Here is a 13,616-nt window from a genome sequence, read left to right on the forward strand (position 1 = left end):
GATCGATCAAGGATGATCTGGCCTTGTTACAGACGTGCGTAAAGATATGTAGACAATCAAGCAGTTGTCGACATTGCTACCTTGATGATCAGGGCGGTTCCGTGAAGTCTCCTCGCTGCAACAAGATATCCACTCTGCCCGATACTGGCTCTCGGTGTCATGCACGTGCTAGTAGTGAAGGCTTTGGCCTCCTCGCTCTACCTATTCAAGAGACTGGACCCGCCAATAGCCTCGATAGACGTTCAATGCCGGCTGCACCCTGGGCGGCGGGTCCCTTCAGGAAGTGGTAACTCAATCAGGGAGAGCACGACCGACCGACTACCATGTGGGGTGCCAGTGTATCTGCTATATCCTTGTGTCCATGTGTATCTGCATTCCCTCTTTGTATCGCTGGGTCTGCGTGGTGAGCCGATAGGTTGCAGCCTCGCCAACCACATTCTGGCCAATCAGAAATGCTTATAGGTAACAACTCGATCCACTTCACAGTGTCATGAAGCCGGACTAATACGATCAAACCAACAAATATCATGTGGGGGCTCCGCTTTGGTAACGCCTGGATCAGGTATACGAGTAGCGGATCAAGTGGGTTTTCCCCAGGTAAACAGTAGCCGAGCTATGAAACGAGCTCCACGCCCGGGACATGTGTGGGGTACCCCGACTTTGATCGATCGGGCCGGAGGAGGCGATGGAGTTTTGCTTTTGGTAAAGAAGCTCTCCGGAGACCTTTTACCGCAAGGTAATGGCGCTTGAAAAGACTCCTGGGTCGTTGCTTGCCATCGGTTCTTGTCCCAGAAATTGCATCGACACTACAGAATAGATCACAATATGTTGGTCAACGCCATCATCAACACGCTTGTGTACTCGCTCCATCCGGTGGTGGCCGTTTTTGCGCTACCTTTGGTCTTGGTCGCTCTCGAAGTGCTATGGGTCATCTACGCCAGGAACTTCCATCCTCTCGCAGACGTTCCGGGACCATGGCTTGCCTCCGTGAGTCGTCTGTGGGTGATGCGTCGGCTCAAAGTTGGGGACATGGACAAAGTGCAGCGCAACCTCCATCGCAGATACGGGCCGCTGGTTCGGATCGCGCCCAACGAGATTGCCTGCGCCGATCCGGAGGCAATCAAACTGCTTTACAGGACCGCAGCGCCGCTGACCAAGACCGACTTCTACCCTGTCTGGGGGAACCCACGCATGTCCAAGTATCGAGACAACTTCTCTCAAGTCGACGAGCGGCTTCATTCGGAGCGACGAAGGATTGTCAATCACGTGTACAGCCTGTCCAACGTCCTCCAGTCCGAAGCTTCTATTGACAGGGTCACGACGGTCATGGTGGAGAAGCTCAGTCAGATGGCTCAAAGTGGTCGTGATTGTGACTTGGGAACCTGGATCCAATGGCAAGTGCCCACGCCCAAGAGATCTGTGGGACTGTCAGCTAATTTCTTGACAGGTACACCTTTGATGTCATTGGAGAACTCTTCTTCGGTCGTATGTTTGGGTTCCTGGAGCAAGGGACCGACTACAAGGCGTGGATTTCTTCTTTGGACGCTCTCATGCCGGGATTCTGTCAAGTCGCTGTCGCACCCACCTATTTGCGACCTTTCGTTCTCTTGTCTTCACTTTTCGACCCGAAAATGAAGGCGGCAATTAGATGCACCGAGACGATGGAAGTCGCAGCGCGGGACGGTGTTGCGAGAAGGCAGGCAGAGCTGGACCAGGGCTCCTCGATCTCTGATAGCCGTGACTTGCTGCAGCAACTATTCAACATCCAGCGCGAGAAGGGCGAAAAGCTGGATTTCTCCAGGCGGGAAGTGGAACAGGAGGCATACATCGCACTGTGAGTATCCTTCCCGGGCTTGATGTCGAGGTAGACCAAGACGACTGACTCGGCTTTTCTTTCAAGACTGGCCGGCTCTGACACCACAGCGATTGCCATCCGCTCCATTTTCTACTACATCGTCAAAGATCGGAAAGTATATCAAAGACTGCGCGCAGAGATCGACCAAGCCAACGCGGAAGGGGAGCTGTCTTTCCCTGTCAAGCATGCGCAGGCGCTGAAACTGCCCTACTTGTGCGCTTGCATCAAAGAAGGCATGCGTATGCACCCAAGTGTGGGATTGACCTTGCCGCGGTTGATGCCCGCCGGCGGCTTACAGATCAACGGCAAATACGTTCCGGAAGGTTACAGAGTGGGCGTCAACGCTGCCGTGATCCATTACGACAGAAAGATCTTCGGCGAGGACGCCAACCAGTTCCGACCGGAACGGTGGCTTGATCCAGCTGCTGCCGCCAACATGGATCGATATATGTTCCAGTTTGGCTACGGCACCAGAACATGTATAGGGAAGAATGTGAGGAGCCCCCTGTCCACGAATGGTGATGATGATGATGATAAGCTAATCTTGCTGGTGATAGATATCTTTAGCAGAAATGCACAAGCTGGTTCCTTCTGTTCTTACCAAATTGGACGTCGAATGGAGGGATGAGGGAAAAACCTGGACTACAAAGAATCATTGGTTCGTCAAGCAGACCGGTATCAATGTCCGGTTGAAGTTGCGAGGCTGAGCGACCAAGCTGGTTGAGGAGAATTCGGCAAAGTTCTCCCTGCAGAGCCCTCGGCGGCATCAAACAATTCCTGGGGCGTTTGAGGGGTTTCGAAGGGATCCTTCTTAGCACATGCATTATGTAGTGTGCAAATGAGCTGAATATATGTAAAATACCTTCGAAGGTCTCATCAGGAGGAATATAATCCCCTCTACTGAATGCTGGATAACATTGGCGAAACCGTTGTTGCCCAGTCCAGCCACCGGGAACAGTTTTGCCATACGACTTGCTCTTTCGTGTCGAGCCAAAGATGAGAGTCAGGGAAACAGTTTGGCAAGTACGATCTCGGCTTGTAGCTGCTGGCGACGCCGCAGCATGTGGTCCTGAGCCACATCGTCAAACCAGTCGGCTCCATTCGGCTGCTCCCAGTCTGAATAGGCGAATCTCTCCAGAACTGGCTTCAGCTTGGTCCACGTGGCTTTTTTGTTGGCGAGTGCATAATCGATGAGGTGCTCCCGGAACCAGCCTGATTCATTTTCGGGCGTGGCCTTGGATCTTTGCTCCCAAAATGTGCCCATGAACAAGATCCACAGGTGGGCGCCGGCGAACTCGTGGAGTTCATGGTCAGTGCAGGATGCGAACACCTCAATCATGGTGGCGCGCAACTGAGACATGATGCTTGCCGAGCAATCGCGGTAATCAATCCCATTGATTCTAGTCGCATGAACCATGCTGCGAAACTGAAACACCAATGCCAATGCAAGCGCGGCTTGTGTCAAACGCTCGCCGGGGGTAAACTCGAGATCTTGGTATTTATTGTCTCTCAAGTCCAAGAAGAGGTTCATTGCTGTGCCAATAGCCCAGACACTCTTGGTGCCGAACCAGCCAATTATCAAGTGCTTTTGCTCGGTACTTGTTGGCCATGCGGTCTGAGGCAGAGGGTTCATGGTGTAGGCGTTCATATGCCGCGATGCGATGAAGGCCTGGCATAGTTGCTTGCACCGAATGTTCTCGTGGAGTCCAACCCAGATATCCGGCGACACTACAGGCATGTTAGGCTCGACCATGTCCCATAAGCCTTCACAAATCCGTCCAACACCGACATAGTCAAATGGCGTTCGACAGATGAGCTGGGAAGAAATATCGAGAAAATCCACGACTGCATGGTACATTGTCGGGTAGTAGAGTGTTCCGTCCAAGAGCCCCTCGAATATGAGTCTGTTGAGCATTGTACCATAGAGGGCAACCGAAGCCTGGTCTCCCACACACATGCTCGCTCGGTGCAGGAAGAAGACTTGAGTAAAAAGCGCCCTCGGGTGCAGCTGTGACTGGGGCCCGTCACCGGATCCTTTCTCTAGCGATTTCCGAAGAAGAATCATGCTCTTCGTCATTAACACCAGCGAAAGCTGAGTCACCTTGAGCTGGGCAGACTCTGACATGTGGAGAGACATGCTTCCAAGGAATTTTGCGATGCACGCGAGGGCCGCACCTGGGGCGGAGATGCTCTCGAGACAAGATTGCCAAAACAGATTGCCCAAGGAGGCGGCCGAGAAGTCACCGCCGTGGACCTGCGCCAGGAATTTGTTCTGGGCATACATCCTTGGAAAGAAGGCATCTCGCATAAACGTCAGGGCTTGATTGATGTAGGGGTTCAGCTCGATCGGGAAGCATCCAAATGGATCGGAATTGCCTTTGAAGAGTCTGGGTCTTTGCCGGGCAGCGACTATGTCAGCAATTGGTATGGAGTTGGCACAGTCATTGGCGACATCTTGTGATATTGACGTGATGTCCCCATCTTCTGGCTTTGAGCGCCGATGAGTTTTGGATTGAGCCGTGTTCGCGCATTTCTTTCGACGGCGCCTGGCGTGGGCCACACGAGCGGCGTGCGCTCGAACCTGATAATCACCCAGGGGCGAATCTCCGGCAAGCAGTTTCGGGTCGCTTTGCCAGACAAATCTCAGTGGAAGCGAAGTCGACTCGCCAGTCATAATGTGAGTATAGGAGGAGAACAAGAGGATGTTTTGACGTTTGCCCACCGTGGCCGCCATATTGATGGCAGAGTCAAGGAGCGGAAAGAGCAGGGAATGTAAACCGGAGATTTGTAGCTCGAGCTCTGGCAATCGTATTCGTATTAGCCATCAGCAGTCCATACCTCTACTACTATAGTTTGATCCTAGAGCGTGAGCGAAGGCCACTTTACCCTGAGGTTTAACTAAGCCTCTCCAGTAGGTCAGCAGCGGAGAAGGGTTGTCTGGCTTGGGCATTGTCTACAACAACACCACCAACACCGCACAAACCAGACACAATCCCCCGTCGTGCTATCGCTAGGCACGTGTAGATAGGATCTGACTGGGAGAGCCTGGCATCCTAAATCACGGAAATAAGCTGTTAGACGCTGCACGCCATCTACCATAAAGTTACACGGTACAAAGTGTACGTCCAGAGGCATTCACTGCGTGTACTCTGTTCATTCATGCTCGACGAGTCCACCTTGAGAGGAGGCATATTAGAAATCATATCATTTTGTACCAATTCACAGCTTTGCAAAGCTCCCGTGACGGCCGATCCCACTGCTGAACCTGCCGGCGCCCGTGACGGACTCGGCGTCGAAGACCTTGATGCCGTTTTCGAATTCATGCGCGAGGGCATCTTCGAACGAGCGAGCATTGTACACCGAGTAGTAGCAGTTGTCCCGGTCGACGTTTACACACAGCTGCGGGAACCGGATGAGCTCCTCGGCGATCTTCACAGCCTCGTCGAGGGACCTGCCCTTGGGGACGACGCGGTTCGCCAGGCCCATCTGATAGGCCTCTTTGGCACCAACGCCTCGGCCGGTCAGGATCATGTCGAGTGCGCGACCGAGCCCGACCACGGCCTGGAGACGAACCGTACCGCCATCGAGCAGCGGTATGCCCCATCGGCGACAATAGACGCCCATGATTGCGTCCTCCTCGACCACGCGCATGTCGCCGAGCAGACTGAGCTCCAGGCCGCCCGCCACGGCCCAGCCGGCCACAGCGCTGATGACGGGTTTCCTGATCTGCATCCGTGACGGCCCCATTGGTCCCAAGTTGCGTCCCTTTACGGGATCGGCCAGGAAGTACGGACCGTCGAAGTGCGCCCCGTCTTTGTGTCGTTTGGCCATCTCGTGAAGGTCTGACCCGGCGCAGAAGACGCCATGGTCGCCATGGAAGACGGCGACTTTCTGTGCGGGATCGTTCTCAAAGGAAAGGAAGGCCTCGGCGAGTCTCTTGCCCGTAAGGTGATCAACGGCATTTCTGCGGTGCGGCCGATTGATGGTGATGATGGTGATGCCGTTGGCTTTGACCGTGACTCGTACCGAATCGGGCCCAGACACTGGAAGTTGGCTCATGGTGATGTCGTGGATGGCAACCTTGTTGTTTGACCATGACACCTCTCCGAAAGCATTTGTCGATGCTTATATGCTTGTTCGATTTGCGGAACACCCCTCCTTCTCTCGGCGTAGTGTCGGATGAATGGACGGCTCGGAGTCCCTTGACATCGCTCACGGCCCGTATGTAGGATGCGAGTGGGCAAGGCTGTCCAATACTAGGAGGGGGCTACGGAACACGGCAACGAAGTCGGGCCGTATTTCCCTATCCACAAGGTGTGATGGACTACGCTCTGATATCTTCTTCCCCAGAGACACTATTGACCAGGATCCCCAACATCTCGCCTCGAACCTCTCTGGGTCTCTGACGTCTCCACGATCCATTTCCTCGCCCGCGTCATGTAGCCTCGGCTTGCGCGGCTTGGCCGGCCTCCCTCAAACCATACTTCAACCCTTTTTCTGCTGTAGGGTACCATTCAAACTGCGCCCAATACCTTAAAACTACAATATCACTCCTAGTACAGCATGAATCGGGGCACCGAGCCTCCAGTGGCTGCCCATGGGACGGCGAAGCGTGCCCGGCTGGCATGCACCAATTGCAGGTAGAACCGACCATGGGGAACTCAAGCTTCACAATGGCTTACACCACTGGACACGCAGGCGCAAAAAAGCACGCTGTTCTGGCGAACGCCCTTGCTGTGATGCATGCAGTCGTTTATCGCAGATCTGTCGCTACGAGGAAAAGTCACCTGTGCAGAGATCGAAGGAGACGTCCCACCCTCGTCGAATGCATTCATCTGGAGGATTTGTTCGTAGCCCTCGAGTACGCTTTCCCTGATCTGTCAGTGCTGACCTGAATGGGACAGGGGTTTCTTCTGTCAAAGATAGAAAGCCTAGAGACCCAACTCCATGGCCTTTCAGCCGGTCTAAAGAACGTCTGCTTCGCGCCCGGTAAACATATGCTGACTAAATGCCAGCCCGCACCCTCACCAGAGTACCGCAAGGGTGCCAATCTCGACCTCTTCGCCCTCCGTCAATAACCAAACCCCGGACTTCGACAGAGAGCCGGTGCTGCACCAGGCCAGCCTGTATGTACGTCGCTCTCCGGACACATACAACAATAACCAGACTTCAGATTGCTACAAGAGCTGCCCGTGCAAGTCAGTACTTCTCTTGTTGACACCTACTTCCGCTTCTGTCACAACCAGCCATATTGTCTGTTTCATGAGGCGACCTTCCGAGACAAAATGCTGAAAGGCCTCGTACCGCCCCATCTTGCCCTAGCATTCCTGGCCACTGCGGTGCGCTTTTCCGACGAGCCGTTGTTTCGTCAGAATAGAAGAGAATCAATGGACAGATATTCGGCGTCGGCATGGAGGTATATGGTGTTCAATTGGATGTTGGTCGACGGAAAGCCCACCCTTGATATTGTCCAGGCACTGACCCTCCTGTCGATCCTCGATTTTACCGGTGCGACTCTCTCCCCCTGTCTCCATTTCGGGGGTTGGTGTTGCTGACGACGATGCAAACTACAGCTACTAAGTTACATCCTGGGTGGATGAAGATCGGACTGGCCATACGTCTCGCCCAAGACTTGCGGCTCATGTTTGACCCAACCGCGCCAGAATCGCAGGTAGTGCAAGAGGAACATCGGCGCGTGTTCTGGTCGGTCTATCTTCTTGACAAGATTGTCGCGGTGGGCCGAGCGAGACCGCCAGCGATCCTGGAGGACGACTGTTACGTCTATCTGCCTTGTAAAGAAGCCGATTTTCGGCGTGCAGCATCTCATTCCAAACTGACCATCCAACAAATACACTCCTCGACGTACCCTTATCCCGAACGCCCCGGGGCATTTGCGGTCGTTATTGCCGCGGCGTCTGTCTTTTCAAGTTGCACTCGCTATATGCTGCGGAACCGTACCAAGTGGGAAGAGCCTCCTTGGAAGTTAGGATCTCCCTTTGCCGCCATCACCTCCATGCTCCTGGACTTCGAGAGCCGTTTCGACTTGACCGGTTCCATCAGCCACGTCTTCGAAAGGGAATGTACCGTGGGTGGAGAGCTGGACCCGCAATGCGCCAGCCATTGCCTTCTCGCCCATGTGCTCTTCCGACTGAGCTACTGTCTTCTGCACCATCCACTGCTGCTTCACACACGCCTCCACTCGTGCGCGGCTAAAGCTCCTGCAACCTTCCTCCGGCCCATATTTCAGGGCGTGTTGCAAGAAGCTCTAGCGGTGACCGATCTCCTCTTAGAGGCAGAAATGGCGGGCTGTCACCCGACCGTCTCCTTTTTTGGGTGCTGCATTACCATTGCAGGGAGCGTCGAGGCTCTCTACACGGCGCACGAAGACCCTTCAATACGTCAGCAGAGCGTAAGTGGCTTTGAAAAGACCATGGCCTATCTCGAAAAGTACTCGCGCTACTGGAGCAACTGGAGGAGTATGGTCAGTTTCCCCAGTTTCCTGTTCTTCCGGACAAAAGTCAAGTGCTGACCAGGGCCACTCCAATGTAGATCACCAACCTCCAAAACTTTGCCGCGGACGCCTCTTCGTACAGGGATCTGTTGAACCCCCACGGTCGAGTGGAACTTGGTTCATCTAAACTTGAGCGTCTCTGGCGTCTGGTCGACTACAGCGCCATGTCGATCGAATACGCCGAGCCGGTGGACATGACCATGATGCCATCGTCGTTTGACTTCGACTTCAGCCCTTCCGACTTCTTGGGTGAAGAGTGCTTTCAAGAACAGCAGTGGGATGCATTCCACTTCAACGGTCAGGCTTCATAGTGGACCAGGGTTGAGAATATATATGGGACGAAGGAAGGACTCACGAAGGAGCTGCGGAATGATTTCGCTCGTATTCGTGTTGGCAACGGGGAGGTCATCCAGGCATCAAGGCTCGAATAGAAACCCCGTCGTGCCTCTCTTTTTGATTAGCCGCTCGCCGGGTTGCTCAGATAGCTGTGTGCACTACATATAATATAGTACTGACAAGGCTGATGCTAGAGGTCACTCGTGCACTCTTCCCTAGTAACCATGCAGTGATCCTGCAGCCAGCCCCTCAATCAGCACATTTACCACCCTACCCAGGTTCTCGCCAGGAAGTCCTATTCGTATAAAATCCGCCCACGAGGCGGCATGATTGCCCGAGCAGTATATGAGCCCCCAATCAACCAAGGAGATCCCACTTATTGCCCGAGACGTCCACAAAGACCGCCACGCGCCCGTACGCCTCGGCGCGCGGCTCTGCGACGAAGCGCACCCCAGCCTCGACGAGCCGCGCGTACGTGCCCTCGAAGTCCGCCGTGCGCCAGAACAGCCCGACCCGGCCGGCGAACTGGTTCCCGACCATCTGTTCCTGCGCGGGCCCGTCGGCGCGGGCGAGGAGAATGCCCGCGCCCGCGCCCGCGCCAGTGGTGCTGGGCGGGTGGACCACCACCCACCGCTTCGCGCGGCCGTCGTTGGTGAGCGCGGGGGAGTCTTCGGTCAAGGTGAACCCCAGCTTCTGGGTGAAGAAGGCGATGGCCTCGTCGTACGAGTGCACGAGCAGAGACACGAGCGAGATGCCGGCCTGCTCTGCCGGGCCTGTCGAGCCGTCCATGTCTTCTGTCGTTTGAGTCCGTGCTTTTCCGGGGGAGTTGGAGGACAGGCCGGAATACAGGGATTGATGATTCGAGTCTTGCGTCGAGATATAGAAATGGAACGACGTGTGGGTGAAAGGTTGAGACGGATACGTAAACATCTCGTTGGCCCTGCATGTCCTCGACTAGCTAGCTATATAGCTCGGTCTAAGGCCACCACGCTATCCGACGGGGTACTGGGCCAAGCTCTTGTACCAAGGATCGCCCGGGAGAAGGACCAAGAGACATAATTCGAGAGACTACCGACAGTTTTGTCCCCGATTGTTGCCATGTAGACCTTTCCCTCTCTGCATAGGGAATTTCTGGGGGGCTTAGATTCGGATACTACAGTTTGTTTGATTGCCTGGTTTGCAGTCCGCATATCTAGCGGTCGTAATAAGCGCTCATATGATAGGTAGGTATCTAGCTGTGGATATGCTCTACCACCACCACCTCCTCCTCCACGAACACCTACCATTCAAAGGTCCCACACCGCTGCTCATGCGATCCAGAACCAGATCCTCTCCAGAAAATTCCTGGGCTTAACCTCCGGCCACGTGCCCTCTAGCCGATCCGCCTCAGCCTTGCCGCTCCACAGATCCATCTCGCTCAGCTTGACAAACCGGGTCCGCTTGACCACTTTGTACCCGACGAACAGGGCCGCGAAGATGGGAATGTCAATGTACGGCGGGACGAAGCTCTTGGCGCTGAACCGGCCCGGGAAGAAGGCGTCGAAGCCGTTGAAGATGGCCACGACGGTGCAGAAGCACACGGCAAAGTAGGCCAGGAACGGCTGCAGGGGGGCCTTGTACGGCAGCGTGTCCCGCGAGATGCTGTTGTGGTGGAGGCCCTGGTGGAAGCGGATGTACGTGATGCAGACGCTCGCCCAGACGATCAGCGTGCTGACCGCCGAGAGGTTCGAGATCCAGAAGAAGACGTCGGCGGCCCGGGAGCTGACGTTGAGGTAGACTAGGAGGGACAACAGCGCCGTGGCTGCGACGCAGCCGTAGGGGACGCCGAACTTTTCGAACCGCAAGAACGCAGGAGCACGGCCGTCCAAGGCCGTCGCGTAGAGGACGCGGGTTGAAGCGTAGAAGAACGAGTTGCCTGCGGACCATGCCGATGACAGAATGACGGCGTTGATGATAGACGGCAGCGCCGAGATCCCACCATTGGTGATGGCGATGACGAACGGGCTCGCCGCCGCCCCCGGCGCAGAGCTGCTGATGGCGTTCAAAAGCCGCGGGTCCTTGGCTGAAACACACATGCTGATCAGGAAGATAGCCAGCACGTAGAAGATGGCGATCCGCCAAAACACCCGCCGGACCGCCTTGGGAATGTTCCTGCGTGGGTTTTCGCACTCTCCAGCGGCCACCACCACCATCTCGCTGCCCCCGTAGCTGAAAGTCGCATTGATGAAGACCTTCCAGAATGCGAGGAAGCGACCCAGGGCGCCGGTCTCAAGATATTCCAGCATCGGGCCCGGATTGTCCCAGTACCGAAACCCGATTCTGTCGTGGTTTGGCGCGCCGCCCAGGGTGATGATGAACATGAGCAAGAGCAAACCGACAATGGTCGTGAGCTTGATTGCGCCAAAGACGAATTCCGCCTCGCCGTATATGCGGACGGGAAAGCAGTTGACGATGACCATCGGGATGAACAGGATGGTGATCCACACGGCATTGGAAACGGCATTCGGCCAATATCCTATCACCACCGCAGCGGCCGAGATCTCAATTGGCACGCCGATGGCGAACTGGTACCAGTAATTCCAGCCTAGGGTGAAACCCAGCGCCTCGTCGACGAATCGTGCGGCGTAGACAGGCACTGCGCCCGGCAGAGGCAGATAGGCGGCCATCTCGCCGAGACTGTTGATGACGGCGTAGAGATTGAAGCCGGTGATGATGTACGCCAGGAAGGTCGACAGCGGTCCAGCGAGACTCAGGGCTTGACCACTCCCCACGAAGAGACCTGTGCCAATGGCGCCGGAGAGGGCGAGGAACTGGACATGACGAGACTTGAGCCTGCGCTCGAGAGTGCCGACGTTTTTCTGCTCGTGCTCGAGATACTTAAGGTCTTCAATGTCGTCGTGGTCGCCACGTTGCTGCCCAGTTTCGACGATAGCGGCCTCGGTCACCTTCCTGGCTTCAAGGTCTTTGAGTTCGTGTGCCATCATGTGTGACTTTGTCAAAGTTGCTGCACATCTAGCTCTTCATCCCGCCTGGGAATGAGGAGAGTCATCCAGGCATCGGTGAGGCCGTGGCCGGGCTGTCGTCTGATATGTAGTGGGAGATTCCTCCTTCCTCTTCAGAGAAGGAGTCACGGACATGAGCGTCCTCATGGTGAGTCGTGCCATTTTGGCGGATGCTACCTTGACCGAAGCGGGCGCCAACTTGTCGATCCATGCATCTACCCAAGGACGAGATTGGTGGTGGATGTAAGAAAAGGATGGTGGAGGAAGGAAGCCGGAGCATTTCGTAGATACTTCGGCAGTGGTTCAGATTCGGCCGCATTTGCACCGAAACTTTCCCCAGAGACACGGAGACGCCTTGCCGTGGAGCTCCTCAAGACACTCCCAAGGCTTTATATATCGCTGCAATATAGACCCTTGCCTTGTCCGAGCCCAGGCCAACATTGTCCATCTTGTTCATCACATACGAAATGGTCAGCTTCCTGTCCAAGTCCACCACTGCCATCGACCCGCCGTATCCGCCCCAGGTACACACTCTTCCCGAGGGCAGCCAGTCAATCCAAGTGCCTTGGGTCGGGAGAGCGAAGCCAATGCCCCAGCGTATGGGTGCTCCAAAGGCAAGGACGTGATCCAGCCCGTTTGATTGTTCTTTAAAGATGAGGTCGATGGTCTGTGGAGAAATGAACTGTTTACCGTCGACTTGGCCATTCATGGAGATGACTGACAGGATGCGATTGACTCCGTGGGCGTTGCTGTGCCCATTCCCGGCCCCGATTTCAGCCTTTCTGAACAGCTCACTGTTTGCAAACTCGGCTCGCATGGGCGGGTTCGTCATGACTCGAAACCCAATCGAGGCAGGTTCCAAGGGGGGAGGCCCAGCCGGTGGCGGCGGGATAACGTTCGACCTGCGCGCCTCGTCTTTCTCTGAACAACCCAGCTGGAAATCGGCATTGAGAGGAGTGGCAATGTCTTCAGCGATGAACTGTTTGAGTGACTTGCCTGTTACCCGCCGGACAACCTCTGCGATCAAGTAGCCCTGGGTGAATGAATGGTATCCTGATGCCGTGCCAGGTTCCCACCATGGGGCCTGCTCGGCCAACAGTGCGGTGACTCTGGGTGAGTCGCAGATTTCCTCGACAGTGAGAGGAGTGTCGAACCCAGCCACCCCAGAGGTGTGGGACAGAATGTGGCGGATTTCAATGTCTTGCTTCCTGTTCGCGGCGAACTCGGGCCAGTATTTGGATACTTTGTCATTCACGCTGAGCGCACCTCGATCGACCAGGACGAGGACGGCGAAGGCTGCGATGGTCTTGGTGGTGGAGAAGAGATTGGTGATGGTATCCTTTTCCCAAGGTCGCTTTCGGTCTTGGTCGGCGTAGCCTCCCCAGATATCAACCACATCTTTCCCGTTCAAGTTGACGGCGATGGAGGCACCGAGTTCCTCGCCTGAGTCTATGTATTTCTGCAGCAGATCTTTGACCTCGTGGAATTTCTCATCGCAGTGTCCTTGAACAGCTGGCATCGTGGCTGGTGTATTTTCCGACTCTCATTAGCAGAAGACTGCGACGCGGTAGAGCGAGACTTGACGCATGGTAAGGGGGTGTTTATAGGGAGGCTTTTACTAGAGAAGCCCAAGCTCCACGACGGCTCGCCGGGGAAGGCCCCAAAGCTGACGGGCCCGGACATGTGCTCGCGGTCAGTGGGTGTTCTCCAGCGAGTTGCAACTCATCAGTTGGAGGACTTACACAGAACCGCACCTCCCACCAAATGGCGGGGAGGAGGAGACACAATCGCCGAGTCCAGCTCGAGTTTGAGTCCTTGAGAAGCCCCTCCCCAGCCCCACAGATGCATCAAGGCGCCAGCTGTTCCCCACGCAGTTACACCTGAGAAGACGGATTGCGACGGTGAGATGTGG

General features: G+C 55.4%; 3 protein-coding genes across 3 annotated transcripts; 1 reads left to right on the forward strand and 2 right to left on the reverse strand.

The window, feature by feature from the left end:
- Window positions 1–5,074: 5,074 nt before the first annotated feature.
- On the reverse strand, window positions 5,075–5,914 carry PV07_02557 (uncharacterized protein; the record flags this gene model as incomplete). Its single annotated transcript, XM_016389178.1, has 1 exon — window positions 5,075–5,914. One exon carries the CDS (start codon window positions 5,912–5,914, stop codon window positions 5,075–5,077), a length of 840 nt encoding a protein of 279 aa, XP_016251080.1.
- A 614-nt stretch (window positions 5,915–6,528) lies between these two features.
- On the forward strand, window positions 6,529–8,677 carry PV07_02558 (uncharacterized protein; the record flags this gene model as incomplete). The annotated part of the gene is made up of 5 exons (XM_016389179.1): window positions 6,529–6,734; window positions 6,871–6,981; window positions 7,029–7,363; window positions 7,429–8,336; window positions 8,405–8,677. 5 exons carry the CDS (start codon window positions 6,529–6,531, stop codon window positions 8,675–8,677), a joined length of 1,833 nt encoding a protein of 610 aa, XP_016251081.1.
- A 3,397-nt stretch (window positions 8,678–12,074) lies between these two features.
- On the reverse strand, window positions 12,075–13,223 carry PV07_02559 (uncharacterized protein; the record flags this gene model as incomplete). The annotated part of the gene is made up of 1 exon (XM_016389180.1): window positions 12,075–13,223. One exon carries the CDS (start codon window positions 13,221–13,223, stop codon window positions 12,075–12,077), a length of 1,149 nt encoding a protein of 382 aa, XP_016251082.1.
- Between the last annotated feature and the right edge of the window lie 393 nt (window positions 13,224–13,616).

The sequence above is a fragment of the Cladophialophora immunda genome (assembly GCF_000835495.1).
Source record: "Cladophialophora immunda strain CBS 83496 unplaced genomic scaffold supercont1.2, whole genome shotgun sequence".
Lineage (NCBI taxonomy): Eukaryota > Fungi > Ascomycota > Eurotiomycetes > Chaetothyriales > Herpotrichiellaceae > Cladophialophora > Cladophialophora immunda.